The sequence below is a fragment of the Rhineura floridana genome, chromosome 14 (assembly GCF_030035675.1).
Source record: "Rhineura floridana isolate rRhiFlo1 chromosome 14, rRhiFlo1.hap2, whole genome shotgun sequence".
Lineage (NCBI taxonomy): Eukaryota > Metazoa > Chordata > Lepidosauria > Squamata > Rhineuridae > Rhineura > Rhineura floridana.
The window spans coordinates 34,184,954-34,210,148 of NC_084493.1; the positions used below are offsets into that span (position 1 = coordinate 34,184,954).

The 25,195-nt window shown below is 42.1% G+C and overlaps 1 protein-coding gene across 1 annotated transcript in view; it reads right to left on the minus strand.

Annotated features, from left to right (window-relative positions):
• Positions 1 to 2,404: 2,404 nt before the first annotated feature.
• TRPM1 (transient receptor potential cation channel subfamily M member 1) overlaps positions 2,405 to 25,195 on the minus strand; it is a 90,313-nt gene continuing 67,522 nt past the window's right edge. Inside the window, exons 20-27 of the mRNA XM_061595120.1 lie at positions 20,655 to 20,783; positions 18,451 to 18,702; positions 17,314 to 17,506; positions 14,787 to 14,807; positions 12,347 to 12,491; positions 7,394 to 7,596; positions 5,774 to 5,906; positions 2,405 to 3,652 (exon numbers count right to left, since the gene is read on the minus strand). Of these exons, the coding sequence (XP_061451104.1) occupies positions 2,422 to 3,652; positions 5,774 to 5,906; positions 7,394 to 7,596; positions 12,347 to 12,491; positions 14,787 to 14,807; positions 17,314 to 17,506; positions 18,451 to 18,702; positions 20,655 to 20,783 (2,307 nt within the window). The 3' untranslated portion in view covers positions 2,405 to 2,421. The remainder of the gene's footprint in view (positions 3,653 to 5,773; positions 5,907 to 7,393; positions 7,597 to 12,346; positions 12,492 to 14,786; positions 14,808 to 17,313; positions 17,507 to 18,450; positions 18,703 to 20,654; positions 20,784 to 25,195) is intronic.

Genomic DNA, 25,195 nt, shown 5'->3' on the forward strand with positions numbered 1-25,195 from the left:
CGCTTAGTATGTGGGGCTCAGTCTCAGCAACCTGGATTTCTAGAGCCCAGCCTGAGCCCTGCCCTTCCTTGCATTTCAAGCCTGAACGTTGCCTTGCACCCATTCTGAATCCTGCCGAGCCTCCTGTCCTCCCACACTGGGCCTCACCTCACCACAGAGCGGGAAAGATACACAAACAATTTTCAGAAAGGTGCAAGTACTGTGGACTATGCCAAACAGACATTGCAAGGCAGTGAAGGCCAAGCCAGATGTACTTGCAGATGCATGTAAGGTTGCTCTGATGTCCCCCTCAGAGCAGAAAAAGCAGCTCCCGGATTTTGGACAAGGTTGCAGAGGAAGGGGGCACTTAACCCTTTTCCCACCATGCCTATTTCGTAATGTACATTTGCGAGTGCATTTGGAAAAGTCATGTGAGTGGGATGGGTACGAGTTGGAATGTAATTTGAAATGGGAGCAATTTGAGGTTGGGGAAGGGTCTTGTCCTCCTGCTATTACTTTCCCATTAAAAAGGGTCACCAGAGTAACATTACATGCATCTGAGTGTAACATTCAGTTTCGCCCTGACTGAGATGCGATAGAAGGTTCTGATCCTCATAATTCTTGTTCCCCTTTTGCTTGGGTTTCTCTCTCTTTCTCTCCCCCCCCCCCACACAGAGACTTAAACTGAGGACATTAAGCACTGTTCATATGATAATATTTGAGGTAGGGAAATAACCGTAAAAGAAAGCATCCCCAAAGGGTAAAATTACAATTTAAAATGTCTTAGAAGCCACTAGTTCTCAAGCACACAAAAATCATTAGTAGCTGGTGGATTGGTCCATTAGGGAAAATAACCCAAAACCACAGTAGGGTAATACCTTTATTAGGACCAATCAAAATGTCACATACTTGTGAGCAAGCTTTCAAGTTCAAGTTTTTAAGTTTCCAAGCATTTCATCTAACTGTGTGGCTGCAGTTCCACAATACCACCTCATCATGTGAAAAAAAATTACCTTGTGGTGACATGTCCACCTCAAAAATGGTTTAGGACCACATTATCTGGAGGACAACCTACACTTATATGAGCCTGCCTAAGCAGTAACATCAGTAACTCTGAGGCCCTGTGCTCTGATCCTCCTGCAAGAGCCATGAGGCTGGTGGGTACTAAGGAGAGGGTTTTCTCAGTGATGCCCCTACACCTTTGGAACTCCTTCCACAAGGAAATATGTTTGGTCTCATCACTGCTGGTCTTTTTTATTATTATTAAGAAAAACAACTCTGAAGACACATTTATTCAAATCGGCATTTGTCTGAATTGTGTTGGCCTTGAAAAGAAACTTTAGCTGCTGACGGTGTGTTTTTTGTGCTTGTGTTGTTGTTATAGTAGTCTTTTGTGTGTGTTTTAGAATCTTATAACTAGCTTTGTGAGTGCGCTGTGCCTGAAAGCCAGGTTGAAAATATTATAACTAAATAAAAATGGTTGTGTGAATCAGGAACCATGAGAAAAATTAGGTTGTTTCCAAGATGGAGGCTTCTGTAAGGATCAGGTACTCTTAATTATTGTATGTTTGACACCCACATTCCAGACGGGGACTGTGGCAATCCCTGGACTGATTGCCAATGGTCCAAACTGGATGGCAAGAACAAAAAAAATGGTGAAAAAACAGCATTAGTAGGATAGAATCATAGAATCATAGAATAGTAGAGTTGGAAGGGGCCTATAAGGCCATCAAGTCCAACCCCCTGCTCAATGCAGGAATCCAAATCAAAGAGTTCTCTTGCACACATATCCTGGAACCGCTGCCCAGAAACCCCCCTTTTGCTGTCTCCAAAGGATCCTTAGAGTAGGGAGGTTGGCAGGCAGGTGTACACAAAGGATCTGCCATCTCTCCAGTAATAGATATATGGGCATATGGCTTGCTAAATATTTGTCCCATGTGCTATGGGAATCCACACTTGTCACACACAATAAATTTTGCAAGAAGAGCTGCTGATTGCACCACTTTTTATGTGTGTTAAAAGGGGGCTTCTTAGTGATATCGCTCTGACTCTGCAGCCTGCAGGGAGTGCTGTTGTCAGCCTGTTAGCCAGTAAGGTCTGTTTTAGAGAATGGAGCTTGTATGGGTATGGGTCAGGAGGATCCAGCCTCCAGCACACTGAATGGCATTGCATTCAGAGTTACTCCTTGATAACAAATTAAAGAATCCCTGTAGACTTTTTTGGCCATGCCCTTCTGGGATAGCCATTACTCTCAGAGAGCATGCCTTTCCTTCACAGAAGCAGAAACCACTTTCAGGAGGAAGCCAAACATGAAGGCAGCAAACCACCAAATGCAAACTGGCTCTTTAAAGAATGGGTGTTTGTGTGTATCTTTTCAGCAGGGTCCTGAGTTAACCACACAAGCCAGATGCTCATCTCTTGCTTGGTGAGTAAAATGCCATTTTAGCATTCAGTTTCTGTGGAAGCATTTTCTTGCTTTGCTTTCTGCTCTTCCATTGCAGTACCGCAGGCCACCACTAGGCTGTTGACACTGCTGGCATGCCCTGGTCTGTTAAGCCTGTCCTTAATGGACTTGGCTTTTCGAGAATGGTTGTGTAAACTCTTTGACCGTACGGAGGGAAAGCCACAAGTCTTGTCGGATTTCACTGAGAGCATATTGTCCATGTCCATCCTTTTGGTGACAGGTGAGGAAGGATGGGAGCCATCGAGATCCACTACTTCACCAGCATCACTGTCCTCTTCAGTGTCAGTCAGTAGCTGATTCTGCTCAGCTTGCATCTCTGCCTCGGACACAATGCCAGGATATTCAGGAGGGGGCTCATTAACAAGCTTCTGCTGAACCTCATGCTGCCATTCAGCAGTCCATTGTTCAATTGTAGAAGGGCACGCTTGGCCCATGATGGTCCTGTATTCTTGGTCCATAATGGCCCAGTTGTTAACTCCTCCAGCCATCTTTCCACCTTGTGCAAATATATAGCTCCTTGATTTCATCCTGGTTGCTTGACAAGCATTGACTGCTTCAGAAGAATAGTACCTCATTGCTCTAGGTTTGTCCAAGGGATAGGAGATGGTGGCTTCTAATTTGGTCCTTTCCAATGCTAAGTGAGGGTTCTGAAGTGGTGGCCGGGTTCCATTCACAAACATAACCATTTGACTGAAGGCTTGGGATATTGTCTCGTCACTCTTGCAGTGTTCCTGTCTGTCTACTGAGTCAGAACGGGGTTTAGAAACACTCTGTGTAACATCTAAAGTATTTTTACTATGATCTGTAGAAGCCACTGATTTTGTACTCGAGGCAGAGCGGAGACTTCCTTGGCATTCTGGAGGCAGCTGCATCTTTGAATCTGCTTTACGCAGTGCCAAGGCTGGAGACATTGAGGTGGGCACATTGTCATAGGTGAGCTCATCGCCATGGTACCTGTACATGTAGCCATCGGAACTGTGCACACTGTTTTGCCAGAGGAGGTAAGCAGAATCACATTCGGAGGACGCCCAGGAGCGTGTGTGAGTCAGCTCAGCTTTGTCGATCCCCGCCAATTTTTCCAGAGCATTTGCCATTCTGCCAGAGAGTTCTTCCAACTGAGAAAGTTGAAGGTCAACCGTCTGAAGGGAGGCTTTCATGAAATGTTCTCTTTCATTCACTTCTTCTAATCTCATAGACATGTTTTCAACTCTATAGAATTCGGGAGGGGGGGTGGAGAACAGATTCATTAAGCAGCATAGATTTTGCTTGCTTGGCCTTTTCATACAATCTAATTATTAGTCTGGAACCACAATATAAAGAGGAAGGTAGTTGTTTTATCATATTATTAGGGCTTCCAGCTTTAATCAGTTCATTGGTAGATTATTTGAATATTATTTATTTGTTCGAGCCATTTGTTCAAAGTTAATTATGAGAAAACCCAGGAAAGTAAAGAAAAAACTCAGAGTGTTAAAATAACTTAGGAGGATTATAACAGCATTTTGGCTGGACGACTCACATTCCTCTGTTGCTGTTTCCATGAGTTGCATTTTTGTTATATTTAGGATTTTTAGATGGCACTTATGCACACTGCCCAGCTGCTGGGGGAAGGGGGCATGGGCAGCTTGGGAAAACCCAGCTTACGTCTGGTGCCACCCTCCAAGTCATCCCAACTCCTGAGTAAGAAGAGTTACAGGTTAATTTCTCCCCCTTCCCGGGGGAGGGGGGCAAGTACCTGCAAACTCTTCTGTTACCACTGTAGGGATGGTGAGGAATTTGATTGAGCTCACCCTTAAAGGCAAAGCTATCTAATTCACATTTCCTAAAATAATATGTGAACCAACACACTGCCATGATTCAAACGTCACACTTCTCTGAATTTTGCAATGCAGTTCTCCAGCCAAGTAATGGGTCACAAAAATGCCTATACTAAGAAGTGTGCATAAAATGCATATGGTACTGAAAACATAAATGCATTATATTATGGAAAATTGCTTGCAAAATGTGTATATTAGTCAAAACGACATATTAAAATACATTTATTAGGAGATATTTACACTAAAATGCTGATGAATTTTCATGAAGATTTTAAAAAGAAAAAAAAGCAAATTGTTGTGGAAATGTGGATGATGAATTTAAGACTGGAAAAAATGAGAAACTTCGAGACCCAAAACTGATAGATTTGTCCATCCTTACTGTTGAGCAAGTTAAGCCTGTTTCCCTCTTACCTCTCTTTTGTCTTAGTGTGTAACATAAAAGTGTGGTCTGGCATGGAGAGCAAAGATCCTCAAGTGGTCAAAAAGTATACAGGCAAACCCCAAGTCCTAAATTAGGGATGAGCAACCTGTGGCTCTCTAGTAAAGGATATTGGACTCCAATTCCCATCAGCCTCAGCAAGCATGGCCAGCAGTCAGGGGTAATAGTAGGTGTAGTCCAAGAACATCTGGATGGTGACAACTTCCCAATCCCTAATCTCAATATTTATTTGAGAATATAATCTCAAGGGCTTGTTTCCCCCTCATCCTTTATATGACTGGATTATAGGTGTAGGCAATGTGCTTCTGAACACCAGTTGCTGGAAACCACAGGAGGGGAGAGTGCTCTTGCCCTCAGGTCCTGCTTGTGAGCTTCCCATAATGGGCATCTGGTTGGCCACTGTGAGACCAAGATGGCAGACTAGATGGGCGTTTAGCCTGATCCAGCAGGACTCTTCTTGTGTTCTTAAGGGATCGGGGGGGAAACAAAGAGGTAGCATAAAGAAAGGAAACAACCCAGTTTACTCTCTAAGGATGCAGCACTATACACACTAGGGTTGCCAGGTTCAGGGCCTGAGACTGATCTTGTATCTTTAGGAGAAGAGAAAGTCAGCCAAGTGCAGGTGTTCTTGCAACACTGTAATGAGAAAAACCACAAGGTGGAATTCTCTCTCCCCCCCCCCCCCCGCACAACATTTAAAGATACAGAAGACCTCTTGGAGGCTGGGCCTGGCAACCAAGAGGTCTTTTCTATCTTTAAAAATTATGCAGGGGGAAGGGAGAATTCCAACTTGTGGTTTTTCCCATTATAGTGTTGTAAGAACACCTGCACTTGGCTGACTTTCTCTTCTCCTAAAGATACAGGATCAGTCTCAGGCCCTGAGTAGACATATATATATAAATGAACGTGTTGTGAGTAACCTAAATTAGACAATCTTAAAGAGGAACCACAAGCTCATTCAATTGCAGTTTACCTTACTCTTCCTCCAATATCTCAAAAAGGCACTTATGCCCAGAGTTCCTGCTTCCTCTCTGCCCGCTGCTACTGGCAAGGAAAGTCAATGATTTCATTGGGTACCTTTCTGAAGTAACTCTGATGCGCTCATCATTTGATGACTGTTCTTCATCCTCTTTTCCCCGGAAATAGTCCTCAACGCATTGCTCCTCAAATTCATACAGTTTTTTCAACTCTTCATCGTTTAGAAACAGCTCTGAAAGAAATGGAGGTGGGATAGGAAAAACATATGTATCTTTGACACTGCCTATCAAAATCCCTGGCTTTGAAGAGACAACACCCATCTTGAGGTGCATGTTACTTGGAATAAATAGTAGACCCTGTGGCTGTAATCCTAACCCCGCTTACCTGGGAGTAAGCCCCACTGAATTCACTAGAGCTTACTTTTGAGTAAACATGGTGAGGCGTGCACTGTATACTATAGCCTGTAGCCACGTGGCAAAAATTTGGCAAGCAGGGGAGAGCTAAACACCACAGTATGGTTGTTGCATACATTTCTCTTGCTGAAATCAAAATTTAAAGCTTCCTTGTGTTATTGGAGCTTTGTGACTACCAGTGACACCAAATTTAATCTGGAGCCCTGTGTTGGAAAAACTCCGTTTCAACTACTGGACAGTAGCCTAAAACACCAACAGTTCGATCCTGATCATGCTTAGTCCGAAGCAAGCCCATCCCATTCATTGAGACATGCAGCCCAATCCTGTGCATGTTTATTCTGAGAAGTAAGCCTCACTATGTTCAATGAGACTTACTTCCAGGAAAGTGTGCTCAGGGTTGCACACTTAAGGCCAGTTCACCTGAGTCAGGAACACAGATGATCCATTCAATATCCCCTCTCATTCTGTGCACCTCTTCCATGCCCATTTCCAGCATGTCCTGCTCCCATCAGCCCCAGTTTGCATGGCCAATGGTTGGGGATGATGGGAGTTGTAGTCCAACTACAGGTTCCTCTTCTCTTCTCTTGATTCAGTACAACCAAACCTGGTCTCCATGTGCACCAGAATGAGACGATATAGTGGCTACAAATGGGAGATGTTGTTTCTGAGTTCTGCCCCGTTTTCAGACACCTCCATGCAAGTCAAAACAAGCCTGAGGGCTGCATTCTCATCTGGGAAGCCTTCTGGGGGCCACAGTGGTGGGCAGGGACAAAAGTGGGTGGAGGAATTAACGTACAGTTTATGTTTGTCCGATAGGCTGCTTTTTCTACACACATTCACACAACCCTCTCTACCCTCCATTCAGGCAAGCAAGAGTCATTATCAGCCAGGCAAAAGCACTCAAAGAGGGTGTAAAGCAGGGCTAGTGAAAGGTGTTGCCCAAAAGGAAGATGTGGCTGGAGATGTCCCAAGCGCCAGATACAGTGGCTAAGAGGGCTGCATTTGGTCCCCAAGCCTGAGGTTTCCCACCCCTGCTCTTGCCCAACCTGCACCTTGCTATGCTGGCTTTCTGCTTGCAGCAGGTCTAGGGATGGGACCTTGAAATCCCAGACTGCCCCCCAACCAGAGCTTGGAAAAGTTAGTTTTTTGAACTACAACTCCCATCAGCACCAGCCAGCATGGCCACTGGATTGGGCTGATGGGAGTTGTAGTTCAAAAAACTAACTTTTCCAAACTCTTCCCTCAACTATGGCACCCATTCAATCCAGGCTCATAGTGCAGAGACATCCCCCCCCCCCAGCCATACTCAGTCCTCGGTCGTGTTCATCTTGGTCCCCTTCTCTTAGCTTCTTGCAGTGGCAGCAGAGGCGAATGATAATGATGTAAAGGTGGCTGAAAATGATCATGGGTGGGGGAAGCACCGGCCTGTCATGGAAAGTCATGATCAGCTGATACCGCTGGAACTTCCAGACTTGGTTGGAGATGGACTTCACTTCAAAGAAGGTGTTGCTGCAAGAGACACAGTGCCAGCTTTGTTGAGCCGTCTCGCTGCAAATCTGCTATTAAGAAGATGGTTAAGAAAAGTGGCTAGAGTAGCATTCAGTCCTCTCTTCCCATGTTGCCAGTTGAAAGTAGCCAAAGGGGGCCTGACACAGATAGGCGAGTAGGGATGGGTGAGGATTTTGATGAAACTGGAATTGGCACCACACTTCTTGATCATTAGCAAGTCTGCTATCTTTGTGGACCAATTCTGCGAACTTCTGCTGCTTTTCCCAACAGCAGATTTTTATCACATTAAATATGTTAAACTGATCAGCCTGGTTTGCTTGCTACCAGACTAGTCTGAAATTTACTAGGAGAAGGAAGAACTTGGCTGAAACTGATCAGCCTGTATTGGCTTGCTAATATCCTCCCCCCCAATGCCATGTGTGTATGTGAGTGAGTATGTATGTGAATGTGTGTGCACATGTGGGTGAGCTGCATTTGACAGGAAGGAGGCAGAGCAAGTGGTTTGCAGCAGCAAATGGCTGCATTGCAGCTGGAGGTGGCATGCACCCCAGGCAGCATACAGGCCAGGAATGGAGGGAGCAGAAGGAGAGGGAGAAGTGGTCTAGGTGGGTGGGTAGGAGAATGGAGGGATAGACAGGCAGAAGGGAAAGATAGATGCTTGATAGTTGGATGAATGGACTTATGGGCAAACATAGTTGAGTATGAGGGGGTACACAGAAAGCTGCTTTCCTCCTTTCTTTCCAAAAGGAAAATAGCCGGTCTCTGCTAACATGAAAGCTGACCAGCCTCACTCACAGAGGAGGAGGAGGAGGAGGTGAAGAGACTTTCCTTTCAAAATGTCAATATTTCCTTTCAAAATACCTTTCAAAAGCATTAGATACCGAATTGATACAGCCAGTCAGGTTGATGGATTGCTTTTGAAGCAGCACTGGCTGAAAGATCCCATGCTTACTCTGGAGTGACTCCTATTTGCCTCCATCTGAATGATTGCATCCATTTGGGAATGGAAAGTACAGATCAAACAGAACTGGGACCAGTTTCCCTTGAGTTTATCAGGAATGAGAGCAGCAGTGGTGGGGGTGGGGATTAATTCAGTTCACATCAGTGAAACCTAATTTGCACTTCCTGAACCAATAAGCAAACTGAAACACAATTATCCTTCGAAATTCACACTTCTCTGAATTTTGTGATGCAGTTCTCTACTCCAAAAGCGTGTACAAAAATGCATCTATTAGTGAAAATAAAACATACATTGTATTTGGGACAACTGCTTGCAAAAATATATGTATTTATTTATTTTATTGACAGCCAGTATTATGTAGTGGTTAGAGTGTTGGACTACAACCTGGGAGACCAGGGTTCATATCCCCACACAGCCATGAAGCCCACTGGGTGACCTTGGGCCAGTCACTACCTCTCAGCCTCAGAGGAAGGCAATGGTAAACCCCCACTGAATACCACTTACCATGAAAACCGTACTCAGAGGGTCACCATAAGTCGGGATTGACTTGAAGGCAGTCCATTTCATTTTTCATTTATTTTATTGGATTTATATACCACCTTGCTGCCAAGGCACCCAAGACGGTTGGGTATATCAGGCAAAAATGTATACATCTGGCAACTGCATCAGTTAGGTAGAAGAAACACACACAAAAATGCATAATATTTTGTGTGCCCTTTTGTTTTTTAAAAAAGAATAGAAAAATCCACAAATTGATGCACAAATCAATTGAAAATTGCTGAGGGTCTTGGTGGACTAAATGATCTGCCTGTTGTAGCTATTGCAATGTGCTGTATTAGGTAATGTATGCCTTATCATTGCAATCAATTGCTTCTTTTATTGTATTTTATTGTATTATAATTTGAATCTCATAGAATTCAAACAGCAGTACAATAAAATGCAATATAAGAAATAGATTTCCATAAATCAAGATTAAACCTCTCAGTTCTATCCTCTTATTAACTTCGCTGCTAACCCTCTCCACTCCTTTCAAGTGCCTTCTCCCACCATCACTGCCAGTCCATCTTGCTCATCTTTGGGGCGGACTGTTGGGTTCTAAGAACAATCAAGCAGTGACAACTCCTGACTTTCTCCCCATATATGTCACGGACCACCTGAATGAAGGTAGCGGACCACAATTTGGAAACCCCTGCTTTAAATCATAGATAAAATATTGTTGTGCATTTCCCAGTCTCCGGGTGGTGAGAGACTCCAGGGGTTCCAGAGCTTATGCGGAGTTCGGTTTCCTTGGAAGAAAAGTCTTTAGGATGTGTGGTCTTTATTTACACATATAAACAAACTGAGCATAAGATGGAAGGGCTCACAGCATTAACAGTCTAATTTAATAAACAGTCTAGATTTTGCTCCCCCATTAGGATCCTGGGGTTTGTGTGTCCCCAAAGCCATAGCTGCGGTTTCAGCACAAAGAACAAGTCTAGCCTCTTTGCCTTTCCAGCTTCCTGCTCAAGACTAGAGTAAAAACACGGTTAATTCCTGGCCCTAGGATCACAGAAAAGTAGAGTTGGAAGGGGCCTATAAGGCCATCAAATCCAACCCCCTGCTCAATGCAGGAATCCAACTTAAAGCATACCCAGCAGATGGCTGTCCATAAATGATGTCAATGATGTGGCCTCCAGCTAGGTGAGGAGTGGGGGGACCTTCCTCCTCCTTCTTGAGGCACCATTAGCTAGTTGTTCCTATGGTAATATGGCCAACCTTAGTCATGCAGATAGGATGCTGAAGACTTGGCTAGGACCGTTAACTTAACAAAGAGACTGGCTTGAGAAGTTCAGCAGGTTCCTTCTGCTCCAGAGTCCAAGATTTTTGATTTTATATATGTTTTTAGTGCTTTGTCACTTGTTTGCCACTCTGGGTTCCTTCTTGGAGGAAGGACGGGGTATAAATTTAATAAATGCATAAATAAGTAATGTTGCTGGCAACTTTAGCTCTGTGATGGGTGAACTACAGTTCCCAGGCTTCTTCGGGGGAAGCCATGCGCTTTCAATGTATGGTGTGGATGTGATCTGTGTTTGACCATGTTTTAATCAGTAGACACCTTCAGTGTCCTTGCACAGTTCCCCTTCATTTCAGTGGGTCTCACACAGAAGAACCACGAGACAGTACCCCAAGACTTCGGGAGGAGAAGAGGAGCATTTGCACTGCAACAGAGCAGGGCCCATCCCAGCTACTAGCAAGCAAGGATGAGTTAACTGCATGACCTACTTCCTACAATGTTGATTTTGTTTTCAGTCCTTTCAGATAACCACCATTGTGCATGCAAGAGAATCGCTTTCTCTCTCTCCCTTTCTGTCTTCTTATTTTGTTTATAAGGTTTAGCTCTGTGACTGGCATGTGACTCCTTTTAATATACATGACCTTTTCAGCTATTGAACATTCTGCTGTGGACAGCAAAATAAAAGATGGTTTGTGAGCAAGGCTGATTTCAGAGTATGGCACTCAAACCAGGCACAGTGCCCAGGACAATGGCACATATCTACACCCACCAGCTCTCTAGATTTGGACTACAGGCAGCAAAAGATAATGGTGTGATTGAGCAGTAAATATTAACATCTCCCCCCTCCCCATTTGTGTGTGTGAAGGCAAGCAGGCAGATGAAACATAATGCTAGGAGGTGGTAATCTAAACCAGGGGTAGGGGACTAGTGCATATGGGGCAGGACTACAACTCCTGCCCCACCTGCACTATATATATCACTTTAAATTACCATGGCTTCCCCCAAAGAATCCTGGGAACTACAGTTTGTTAAGGAAACAGAGTTGTTAGGAGACCCCGGTTCTCCTCACAGAACTACCATTCCTAGAGTTATTTAATAATCAATCCCTATTTCCAGGGGGCTCCAGGAATGGTAGTTCTGTGAGGAAAACAGGAGTCTCCTAACAACTCTCAGCACCCTGAACAAACCACAGTTAAGAGCACCAGAAGAGCCTGCTGGACCAGGCCAGTGGCCCATCTAGTCCAGCATCCTGTTCTCACAGAGGCCAACCAGTTGCACATGGGAAACCGGCAAGCAGGACCTGAGTGCAAAGAGCACTCTCCCCTCCTGCAGTTTCCAGCAACTGGAATTGAGAGAGACACTGCCTGTGACAATGGAGGCAGAGCAGAGCCATGAGGACTAGCAGCCACGGATAGCCTTCTCCTCCATGAATTTGTCTGATCCTCTTTTAAATCCCTCCAAGTTGGGGGCCATCACTGCCTCCTGTGGAAGCAAATTCCATAGTTGTACCATGCGCTGTGTGAAGAAGTGCTTTCTTTTGTCTGTCCTGAATCTTCCAACATTCAGCTTCCTTGTGGTCCGTTTTAGTGATGAGAGAGGGAGAAAACTTTTCTCTATCTATTTTCTCCATGCTGTGCATAATTTTATACACCTCTATCACGTCACCTCTGACTCGTCTTCTCTCTAAACTAAAAAACCCCAAATGCTGCAACCTTTCTTCATAGGACAGTTCCCAGGACTCTTTGGGGGAAGAAGCCATAACTGTTTAGAGTGGCATGATATAGTGGAGATGGGGCCTCCCATTTGGAGGGCCTCAGATTCTCCGTCCCTGATCTAAACAGGTAACTCTCTACTCTCACCCCCTGGCTTTGAGTTGAGAGGAGTATAACTTGCTCTCTTGGGCAATGCTTAACCCTTCACTTGCCTGTGTCAGGGTACACCAAATAAATCACATTTTGTGCGCGTGTGTGGATAGAAACAAGAGCAAGACGCTCCCTCACAAGCAAAACACTCACTTAAAGACGGCAATCAGCAGGTTGACTAGGAGAATGTTGGCTACCAAGAGGTAGCAAGCCATGATTGCAGGAGTCAGCCATGCACCAGGGATACAGGGGGGGAGACGCTTGCCGTCCTCATCATAACGGTTGTCCCCACAAGGAGCTGAGGACAAAATCGGGTTAATTTTACCACCTGCAATACAGTGCAGTACAGTGAGCAATCCCTATAAATTGGGGAAGACACACATCAGAATGGCTCAAGGTTGTTGTGGGGGCCAGGACACGTGTTTAAGTAATGGTCCTTTAACGCTAGGCAGGCTGGCCTCTGAACACACCCAGGTGGATTTATGCAAACAACCCCCCTCCCTCGCGCGCACACGTCTGATTTCAAAAATAGCAGCCTGCACCCCAATCTAGGCCACACGGCAAACTTTGGTAAGGGGCAGGCTAGAAATCTAGCAGGGCAGGGCAGAATGTGGTGGGCTGGGGAGAGCCTGTCAGCTTGTGGGCAGGTGGGATAAACTGGCGTTCACTGGGTTTTCAGTTATCTGACATTAGTTTTATTGGCTGGAACTAGAACTAGTTGGGAACTCTATGCATGCATGCGTACGCGTACACACACACACACACACACACACACAGAGTACCTCTCTCAGAAAAGCATGCTCCATTAAAGGCACATCTTGTCACACAGCCAGACGCATTTCCTTTATTAAACATACTGGATTTTTTTAAAAAAGCAACCATAGGTACATCTGGGCAACTGGTAATATTTCAAAGCTTCTTCTGGGGGGTTTGGACCACTGCTATGGGAACAGCATAGGCCTAAATCATGCCGTTTGTTTGTGTTTTTGCTTGGAATGCTGCACCGATCTGTTGTGAAATTTGGGCTTCCGCTAGGTCAGGCCCTGCACCTCAAACCTCTATTGGCATGGACTGGTGAAACAATTCAGCTGTGCCAGTACCTCGATGCTTCAGGCCATAGTGAAGGGAACGCGGTGTGTGTGTGTGGAGGAGATGAGGGTCTTGTCAGACTCTTCTGACAGTGGGCCTAAGGCACAGCCTGTCCTGGATGCTATAACACATGGGTGTGTTGCCTTGCATCCTGGGAATTGTAGTCCTACAGTACCCTTTGGTGGTCTTTTGTAAGGGCTTATGGGGAAGGAAAGGGCCCAGGCATCCTTGTGAGAGCTGATGGTGTCATATTTCCATTGTCTGGAGCGTAGGATAAAATTCTAGTAGGGGCTTGAGTGAGCCTCACCGGAAGAGGTCAGTGGGATCACCAACACTACACAGATTCCTGATGCAGATGTGATACCAAGTAATGGGACCACAGCCAGCTCTTGGAACTGCTGCAGACCCTTCTGAATTGCTCTATTAGTCAGCAAGGGTCCTCACGTTACATGCATGAGTGCAAGCCTTTTGACTGAGGTCTGACTTAAACAAAGAACTGGTTGTGAGAATAATGTTTAATAACACTTCAAACTGCAAGTGAGGGGTTGCGTGTTTCAACAAACAAACAACACTGCCCTTAGGAAACTAACATATCAGGGAGAAGATGCCAGCTAGATAGAAACCTCTGCCCTGCTGACATCTTTTATTATTATTTATGATATTTATTTTCCTGCTTTTCAGCCCAGATTGGCTCCCAAAAAGGCTTACAATTAAAATCCACAAAGAGGAACAATGTAATTAGGGATATATGGAGGTGTTTATGGCAGTGGCTTTAGCTCCCAAGGAGTTGATGTCATAGGGCTGTAATCAACATGGCACTAAGTTAAAGTCACTTAGCGGTAGACTTGTTCTGCTGGCGAAATGTTTTGCGCCAGTGGAAGGTTGTTGCACAAGAGAATCCATAAACAGGACACTGTTAATTTTGTTGCACAATAGAATGTGTAATCTGTTGTGCAATGAGTTTCCACTAGTGCAGCTGTTGCACTGGATTTCTGGGGTGCGCAACATTAAAACTCACCCGTCTGCTAGCGTAAGAGCCCTTGCTCTGGCAGACAGGGAGCATTGGATGCATGTAGCCCGTAGCCCAGGTTTCAGGCTTTTCCCTCTGGGGGATGGGGCTAGAGGCACTGCTGGTAGAGGAGCACTCAGCCACCCTATTGCCCACCTGCAGCCTGACGTGGCACAATTCAAGAACAGTATCACCGCATGGTGATCTTCTGCTTGAAAGGACTAGGCCACAGGCAGGTTTTGCTTATCATCTAGCCCTCAACGTGCCCACCAAGTGTTTTCAGCGGTAGGGTTCAGCTGGCAGGACAAAGGGGTTATGAGTGGCATCAAGCGGGAGTGAAGCTGGGAACTTGGCCATGATGTATAGGACTTTGGCAGGAGCTGTGTGAAAGCTAAATTGAACCCTAATTAAAGGGTCACTATCCAGGGGGGTGGAGGGGAAATTCACCAACAAAAAAGCATTTAATGGATTTGTCAGTTCCCCACAAAGACTTACGATTAATTTCCATGGCATAGACTACACAGTGTTCCGGAAGCAAAGAATAAAAATGTTAGAAGCGCAGTTTTAAGAGGGAATAAAAGAACAAAAGAATAATAGGAAAGGCAAGTCAAACACACGGCTGTCGATATCGTAGCTCTTCGGCTGCCAGAGGAAGATAAGGACCTGAAATATTTTAACAGGCAAGATACATGCTCCAAAACAATGGCTCTGTCAGGACTCCAGAATGCCCTGCAATTTCCTTTTCTCTTTGTCTTTCCAAGACACTCTGTATGGCAGCATATCCATGGCCATAAAATGGGAACTACAAAAGGCAGCTGGCAGATGATCACGTAAATATTAAAGCTATTTCAATTATGTAAGGATGACGTGGGTCGACTCTCATCACAAGCACAAAACATCACAAAGAAAACGCACATGATGGACAGCATGGCCACCTTGGGAACACTTTTTGCACTATGGAAACACACGCCTGGGGCTGGATCTGTAGACTAAGGTCTCATAGATAATGAATATCAGGCCTCAGCAACGTTCAGGGGCTCCACAGGGTCTAGGTCCAGAACTGAGGGAGAGATGGCTGTCAATGGAAAATTTCAGCAAGCATTGCCCATGTAAAGTAAAACCACGAGGGCTAGAAACTTGATTTTCATTTATTTTAAAAAAGCTCAATTTCTCTGGAAGTTGAATTATGCACACTGTTGCATCTACACAATTAAAAAAATAAAATAAAATGGAGCAGAAGGCTAGCACTTTCAGTAATGCCCAGTAGTATAATGGCAAATTCAGAAGTGCAGGGTCCCTTCACGATAGTCACAACACACCCCCTCACAGCCCCACTGCCTTTCCCACTTTCCCTCGTGTCCCTTGCTCTCCACACTCCACTGTAACAGATATCTCTAGGAGCCAATCAGCATGAAAGGGGAGACTATGTGTTAGCTACTGAAAAGAGTCTTCTCAGTGGCTGACTCACCCACTTTCACTCATATTGGCTCCAATCAGCATAAAAAGACAAGGACTCTTCTCAGTGGCTAACACGTTCTCCTTTCATGCTTATGCACTCGGACCATGCTCTACACCATGCCACCCCCTGTGACCTTGGATGACTACACCCCTGGTCCTTCCATATTTCCCCCAAAATATGAGACAAGAGGTTTTTGAACAATGCAAGCGACACAAGTTTTTTTGGGAAGGAGGGGAAGCAAAGAATATTGTGGTGACTTTCTTGACCCATCTTTTATTGTGCAAAAATATGCAATTGTTTCTTAACTCTTGTAGGCCATACACATGTCTCTCCATCTCCCCACCTGGCCAACGTAGGGCTTCTTTGCTGGGAAATGGCATGCTCGCAATACTCCCCCTCCTCTTCAGTTTCAGTTATTTAATTATGTTAGTTTATTTGTATTGTTTTATGCAATGATGTTTAAATAACTTTGTTTAATTAGGTTTGCTTATTTATATTGCTTAACACAATGTGGTATGAATTGATCTTTTTTGTATTTATTGATATCATGTTTATAATTGTTTCTAATATGTTTTGAATTGCTATACTTATCATTCATTTGATATATTGTGAGTCACTTTACAGAGCTTGGAAAAGTTACTTTTTTGAACTACAACTCCCATCAGCCCAATCCAGTGGCCATGCTGCCTGGGGCTGATGGGAGTTGTAGTTTTAAAAAGTAACTTTTCCAAGCTCTGCTTTGGACACAATTTTGTGGAAATAGATATATAATAAATAGGGGGAAATGGTTAAAAAGTTTTAAAAAGGGAAAAGGGCCAGGTGATATTGGGTCCAGCATAACCCCCCTCCCCGGTGCCACATCCTAACAACCCCTTGCCCCCTGCCCTGGCTTGAACCTATGATAGTACTGATGTGGAAAAACCATGGATAGTATTCAATGCTAGTCCTACTCAGAGTAGACCCATTGCAGTTAATAAACAGGACTAACTTGGGTTCATTAATTTCAGTGGGTCTATCCTGAGAAGGTCTTAGCTGAATACAACCTCATGCATTTCATGCTTTACACGATTGTGAAAATCCACTACTTATTAGAAGGTCACAATACATTGGATCTAATGAAGCCCTACTGACTGTATAGAAGCCACACAGATCTTCCTCAACCACAATTACCATGAAGTTGTCTGAGGTTTTAATGAGGGATTGTGGCCAATGTTTAGAAGACTGAGAGTGCATTCTTATTTATGCTTAATGAAACTCCCATTGAACTTAATGAAACTTCAATGGGGCTTATTCCCTGATGAGTATGTATAGGATTTCAGTCAGAAAAGAGGTTTTCTACAACATGGAAGACAGGGATATATCGGCTCTCTTTCTTTCTAACTTGCAAAACAAAGGGAATCTGCTGAGGGTGATGGTATGGTTTGGGGGAGACAATCATTTCTGCCACAAACACAAAGACGAGGGAACAGTAGCAGTAGAAGAAAGAGGAATGCTGATTCCAAATTAAATGTTGATTAATTTGGATCTGATCATCTGCCTCAGAAACAGGAAACAGAATCTTACTATGAATTCTGCTCTTATGGTCTATCTGGTCTGCAAACACCTCTCCATAGATCATCCAGTAGGGCATGTAGAAGATGTTGCGGGCCAGTCTCCAAGATGGCTCCTCGTCAGGATGCAGGATGGCTTGGCGGGCAACACCAAAACTCATCAGGACCACCAGCATAATCACCACAAAGTACAGCATGTCGATCATCTGCACCCAGAGATCCAGATTGTTACATCAGTTGGTGTCTATATTGGACTTGTAATTTAGTGTGTGTGCATATATATATTTAGGGATGGGTGAGAATTTCGATTCAGTTCACATTTCAAGCAGAATCTATCAAATTTGCAATTTCTGAAACAATATGAGAACCTAAACACAGCCATCCTTTGAAATTCACATTTATTAGAATTCTGGGATGCAAACATTTACAAAAATGCATATATTAGGGGAAAGTGTGCATAAAAATGAATATATGTGAAAATAACATGCAAAAAGGCATGAAATGATTAGAATCGGCTTGCAAGAATGTGTACCTTTGTCAAAACTGCCTCCAAAAATTTGGAGGAATTCCAACTAAAATGGTGGAGAATTTTCATGAGGAAATCATTTTATTTGCATGCCACTTTTTAATGGTTGTTGATTATTTTTCACTGCTGCTCTTAGCTATGTGTTTTTGATGCTTATAATGCTGTTTATGTTATTTAAATTGGGAGTCAACTTGTGCATTGTTTTTTAAACTGAAAGTTGGAATAGAAATGTTTTAAATAATAATTAACACTCTGGTTGTCTTCAATGGATCTTAAAAGAGCATCACTTTGGCTGGATCATGACCTTAATGATTGGCTACTACAAGCTTTGTCAGCAAACCAATTTTAAACCCAATTTGTTTATCTTGAATTGCAGGACCAGGTTTGCTAGGAGCCATGTATAAAACATTGTGCAGACATGTCCCCTGATTAATCTGGGGATACAGCCAGTCTGGTGGTGGTAGCAATTCTCTCCAGCTCCTCATCCTCCAACGAGGCTCCAGTTCTCCATTCAGTTTCTTAGATTTTCTTTATTTAGGACTAGTTACAGCTCTGCAAAATGCCTCCACTCTTGCATCCCCGCCATGTCACCTGTCCCCTCTGTTTCAAAACACAGTTACCTACCATCTTTCCAATCATCATGACATAAGGTCCCAGGTACTTATTTACACCAAAGATATCCAGTACTCGGATGTACCAGAAAATGATATCCACACAGTAGATCACTCTTCCATAGCCCATATACGGCTGATTTTGCAAACGGAGAATGGCCCCAATCATGAACACATAAATAGCTACCATATCAGTGATGTTCCAATATTCTTGTAGCCACACTTTTATTTTCTGACTTAGTTTACCTGGCTCTGACATCAAAATCTGAAAACAAAGGGGGGAGGGGGGTATGGGAAGGAAAGAGAGAAATTAAGTGTGGCCAAGTCCAAAAGTAACAGGAGAAAGAATCTTAAGAGGCTTAACAGCTTCTGACAGGCAGTTCTGTCATGGAAAACCTGCTAAGAAATATACCCACAGATGGTTCCAAGCTGGGGTTCATTGCAGGATCTGCACTAAAACTGGACCTGCTTTGGCACCGCAAGAGCCTGTTGTGACCTGTTGCTGTTGGCTACAATCAGGTGTGACACAACCAACTGTGGAATGGCCAGAGCAAAGGGGGGACGACTGAGATGCAATTGCACTCCCTATACTGAGCAGAGTTTTCCCACCTATCCAGAGTAGCTCTGAGCATCCTCGTCAGGGAAGCAGCTTACCTACCCAGATGAGAATGTCCTTCCCACTTCTACTCCAGCTGTTCTTTCCTCTTTGGCTGGCTATACTATACAGCCAGCATGGATTTTTCTCAGTCCGCAATGTTAAATTGAAAATACCCCCATGCCATTTTGATGCTTCCCATAAGCTCATTTCAAAACAAAATCTTATAAAACTTAGAGTCCTGAGATCAGGAACGCTTGCTTAACAACCCTCTAAATTTTCATGGAGATACACAAAACAGTCAGAGAGAATCGAGAGTTCAAAGTCTAAAAAGAGAGGAGGGAAAAACCCAGACCCCTTTTGGACTTTTTCTGTCAGAGTTCTCATAATTTGTTGAAATTAATTAAAAATCAGCCATGTTCACTGAGCACCTGTAATCCTGTTACTGACTTTGCCCCATATTCTGACCTTTATCTTCTGCAATTTAAAAGTAAAAAAAAATGCCTGGCTGATTTTTAATTAATTTAAGAATTTTTACACTGAACTCAATGATAATGTTGGGCATGCTCAGTAAGTGTTAGTGTTCTGAAAGCCAGACTCACAGCTGCTGGGCTTGCCTAATCAGGGGGCCACACCCACGCCAGACCTTTATTTCACTTGAAACAGTCATAGCTGAAAATACCCCCCATGCCATTTTGTGCCTATATTTTCATGGCCATACACAAAACAGTCAGAGAGAATCGAGAGTTCAAAGTATAAAACAAGAGGGGAAAAATCCAGACCCCTGTTGGACTTTTTTCTCTGAGAGTTCTCATAATTTGTTGAAATTAATTAAAAATCATCCAAGTTCACAGAGTACCTGTAATCCTAATACTGACCTTGCCCCATACTGTGATCTTCATCTCCTGCAGTTCTCCTTCCCCTCCGTCAGACCTGATCTGAGATATTGTACTGCCCTACACATATCAAATTCTTCCAAGCTACACAGGAAGTGGATTGGATTGTGAAAGACCAACCCAAATTGTGTTTGCAGTTTTATAAATTCATAGGGTGGTACAATATCTGAGAGGGGCTCAGGTCTCCTGCTCCCCTGGTGCATTCACTATAATTGCCCAATTTCCTTGCTTTTTAAAGTTTGATAGAAATATCTCTTGGCTATCGGTATGTTCTCATACCACAAGTTTTTTTTTTGCCTATTTGTGAATTAGAAAAACTCTGTGTCCACCCTGATGCCTGCATCATCACACCGTTGGCTCTGTGCACTCATATTCTGCACCAGCATTCTCTTTTTCTTTATGGCACAACTCCAAGCATGCTTTTCTGGGAGTAAATTACGCTCAACATAGTTGGACATACTTCTGAATAAACCTGCATAGGATTGCACTGCACACCAGTGGGAATTAGTCAACATTCCTTCTCCCTCCAGCCCCCCTCCTTTCTGCCCTATGTCTTCTCTCCTACTTTGGTTCCCTGCTGTTCATATACCTGAGTTAAGATGTGGATTGTGGGAATATGCAGGGCAGGGAAACTTTTTCATCACTCACTGCTTTCCTCCTTTCTCCTGGCAAATCAGAACTGGCGGAGTATTTCGAAAGAACAATCACCAGAATGGTTGAAATTACCTCTCTTACTTTCTCTAAAGCCAGAGTCACAATGTATGAGATGACGACCCATTCCTGGACCGAGGGCCAAGGTTCCATCCGTACCAAGATTATATAGTTGAACAGCATTAAGTACCCCATGTATGACATCTGGAAAAAGAAGTAAAGAGACCTCATGCTGCATCTCAGGCAGTGTTCATTAATTTGCAGATATAATTTGGTGACAAGGATGATGATTACAATCATGACAATGCTTCATCTTAGAAATCCAAAGCAAGTTTTTGTCTCTTGTTTGCAAGTTTGCAAAAAACCTGTCTGCGAGGTTTTGTAGGGTTTCCAAAACCTGATGGGGTGGGGAGAGAAGTGAGAGCCAGCCTATCACAACTTTGTGCCATCTAGCTACTTTAGACTACAGATACCATCATGCCAAACCAACACGGCCAGTGGTCAGGAATGATGGGAACTGTAGTCCAAAACTTTGGGTAAGGCAGGTAGGCACCATACACAACAATGAAGGCCACCTTTAACTTTGTGAAAAATTACTATTTCACCCCAGCTTTAGACTGGTTTCCTTACTGACAAATAAGACAATCTGAGAGGGTTGATAAAAGCGGCTGTTGATGTCAGTAAATTTATACCCAAGTGGACTTCCCGGAAGGAGTGCTGGCTGGTGATTGTCTCTGAGTGAGCTCTATCTCAGAGGAAGCTTATTTCAGTTAAAAGCCAGTCAAGAGGAATTTTTGACTGGCGTAAATGTTCTCCAAGATAAAAGGGGAACCGAAGAGATTATCCACGGAACTCCGTCGAGCTGTAGATTGCTAGATTTGATCAGGAATCCCCCTGAGATAAGAAGGCATTTCTAGCAGCGGAAGACAGAGTCTGGATTTCCAACAGGCTGTGCTGAAAGTAAGCGAGACGTTTTTTTCTTTCTCTTTTAAAAACGTTTTTAACGAGCTAGCCTCCTTCTGTCTAAATCTTATCAACTAACTTAAATTACTATCGTAAAAGAGACTTGTTTACGAATCGGCAACTCAGAAACTTGGGTGACTCACACTTTTTTCGTATTATACAAAGCTAAGGAAGAAGGGAGCAATTCAAAGAACCTGCTTTATTTTTTATGACAAAAAGCTGGCTTAAAGCTGGAATTACAAAGATTAAACAGATAAGAGGCAACTTATTAGATAAGATGATTTGATTATTTGAAGGAAATATATCTGAGAATATTTTTTTTATTCTGGATTAAAAATTTTTTTTGAACGAATCTGCTGTTCGTGTATCTTACTAACTGCTGGATGCTGAGAACTGGATTTGTCTTACATTACTGAATGTGCTGGAGATAAGAACTGTGTTGGTTAAACAGGCCTGGAATATTAACTTTTTTGTTGCTGGGAGAAAAGAAACTGTTTGCCTCTACATTGGCTAATAATAGAAAAGGTGTTTTTTTTTTTTTCAAGAATGACAACTAGGAAAACAGCCAAAGTTTTGGAGCGAAGAGTTTCAATTGATACACAGGAAGGGATGGACATGTTCCAGAAAATTATGGAGGGATTTAGTGATTTTAAACAAGAGTTGAAACAAGAGATGAAACAGGACAGACAACAACTTAAAGATGAATTTTGCAATATGAAAAAGGATTTTAAAGATTTACAATATCATATTAAAACAGAAGTGGGTGAGATTAAAAATAACATTGGGCAATTAACACAGGATGTAAAAAATGTTAAAGATAAGGTGCAAACCTTAGAGAATAGAATAGATATTACAAATATGGAATTGGAAAAAAAATTGGACTATATTGCTGTTATGGAACTTAGAGATAAAGAACATTGCTTGAGATTCCGTGCAATTCCTGAGGAAACAGGTGAAGATATCAGAGAGAAAATTGTTAATGTTTTGGCAAAATCCTTCAACAGGAACAAAGATCGGATGGAATTTGAAATAGACAAAGTTTATAGAATTAATTCCAGATATGCAACAATAAAAAAAATCCCAAGAGATGTGCTTGTTTATTTTTTAAAAAAGAGGACCAGAGATATGGTTTTGCAACATCATTTTAACAATGTCTTCAAAATTGACAGTAAAGAAATACAGGTGATGAAGGAAATTCCTGTTAGGCTTCTACGTAAGAGAAAAGATTACGCTTTCTTCACAGAAAAACTTAAACAATGTAAAATTCAGTTTAGATGGGATGTTCCAGAGGGAGAGATTTTGACATTTAGACAACAGAAGTATCGATTAAATACTGCTCAAAAAGCAAGGGATTTCTTGAGAAAAGCTTCAAAAGACATGGAAGAAGATAAACTCAAAGATATGGATATAATTCCTGGGAAACAAAGTCAACAGAAACAGGTAGAGGAAGAAAAGGATGATGATGGATCAAAGGGAGCAACAGGCACAGACTTTTCTAAAATACATGCTTAAAAATGGATTACAAATATCTAACTTGGAATATAAATGGAGCCAATTCGTCGCAGAAGAGAAAGAAAGTATTTCATTATTTGAAAAAATTAAAATTGGATATAATTTGTTTACAAGAAACTCATATTAAGAAGAAAGATTCTAAATATTTAATTTGTAAAAATTTGGGTGAAGAATTTATTTCGGCAGGATTCAAAAAAAATGGTGTGGTTCTTTATATTAATTCACAATTGTCTCCTAAATTGATATTATTGGATGATAGTGGCAGATTTGTGGGAGTTGAAATTACCATTCAGGGTACAAAAATTTTGATAGTGGGCATTTATGCTCCTAATGAAGATAAAACAAGGTTTTATACTGGACTTATGGAAAAATTATCAGAGTTTGCATATGATCATTGGTGTGTCATGGGTGATTGGAATGGGGTAATTTCACCAAAAATGGATAGATTTTCTGAGAAAAATATTAAAGAGACACAGGGCAAATTGCCGAAGATCTGTTTCAAATTGATGGAAAATTTAGAATTGGTGGATGCTTGGAGATATATAAATGACAATGCAAAGGAATTTACTTACTTTTCAGAAAGACATAAAACATTTTCGAGGATTGATATGATTTGGATGTCTAAAAATTTAGTGAAAGATATTTCCAAGATAGATGTGTTACCAAAAACCTTTTCGGATCATAATCCAGTGATATTGACTTAAAAAAAAAAAATCTTGGATTTAGATGGAGACTAAATGAATCTTTATTACAGAATGATAAAATAGTGCAGGAATGTAAGAAGAAATTAAAAGAGTTTTTTGAACACAATTTACATAAAGAAACAGATGAAAATATTGTTTGGGATACAAGTAAAGCATTTATGAGGGGATATTTTATTAAATGTAATTCTGAATTAAAAAAGAAGAAACAACAAAAAATGCAATTGATCTTGGAAGAAATAAAACAAAAAGAGGAAGAATTGAAAAAGAATCCAACTAAAACTTCTACTGTAAATCAAATTAAAATGTTACAGAAACAAGTGTCAATGTTAACAGTTAGAGAAATTGAAAGGAAATTAAATTTTGCTAAACAAAGGACTTTTGAATTTGCAAATAAACCGGGGAAATTGCTAGCATATAAATTAAGAAAAGAACGACAAAAAAGCTTATTTTAAAGATACAAGAAGGAGATGAGATGTTGACAGACAATTTAAAAATCCAAAGGGTTTTCCATCAATATTATTCAACTTTGTACAAGTGTCAGGAAATTTCCTCAGAAAAAATAGAAGAGTATATATCCAAACAGAATTTGCCTAAAATTACAGATCTTCAGAGACAAGCTATTAATGGTCCTATTACGTCAAGAGAAATATCTGAGGCTATAAGTAAAATTAAATTAGGAAAGGCGCCAGGACCGGATGGACTATCAGCAATGTATTACAAATGCTCGGAGGAGGAACTTTTACTACCTTTACAGTATACAATGAATTCTATTTTACAAGAGGGGAAGATACCGGATAGTTGGAAAAATGCCAATATAACATTAATACCTAAAGAGGAGCAGGATTTAACTAAAACAAAAAATTATCGGCCAATATCTTTACTGAATAATGACTATAAAATTTTTACAATGATTTTGGCTGAAAGAATGAAAATAATATTGCAACAATTTATTCAGGAAGATCAAGCGGGGTTTTTACCTAAAAGACAATTACGTGATAACGTCAGGAATGTTTTGAATGTGTTGGAATATCTAGAACAACGAAATGACATACAAGCTGCTTTGATTTTCTTGGATGCTGAGAAAGCATTTGATAATTTGAATTGGAAATTTATGTTTAAGGTTCTAGAGCAAATGGACTTTGGAGATAATTTTATAAAATGGATCAGATCGATTTATACATCACAGAAGGCACAGATAATTGTCAATGGGGATTTAACGGACTCATGTGAAATACAAAAGGGTACAAGACAGAGATGTCCATTGTCCCCCCTTCTATTTATTCTGGTTTTAGAAGTGCTGCTTAGAGACATAAGGCAAGACAAAAGGATTTCGGGAATAAAGATAAAAAAAGAGGAATATAAATTGAGAGCATTTGCTGATGACTTGATAATTGTATTAGAAAATCCCTTGGAAGGAATCAAAGTATTGATGGATAA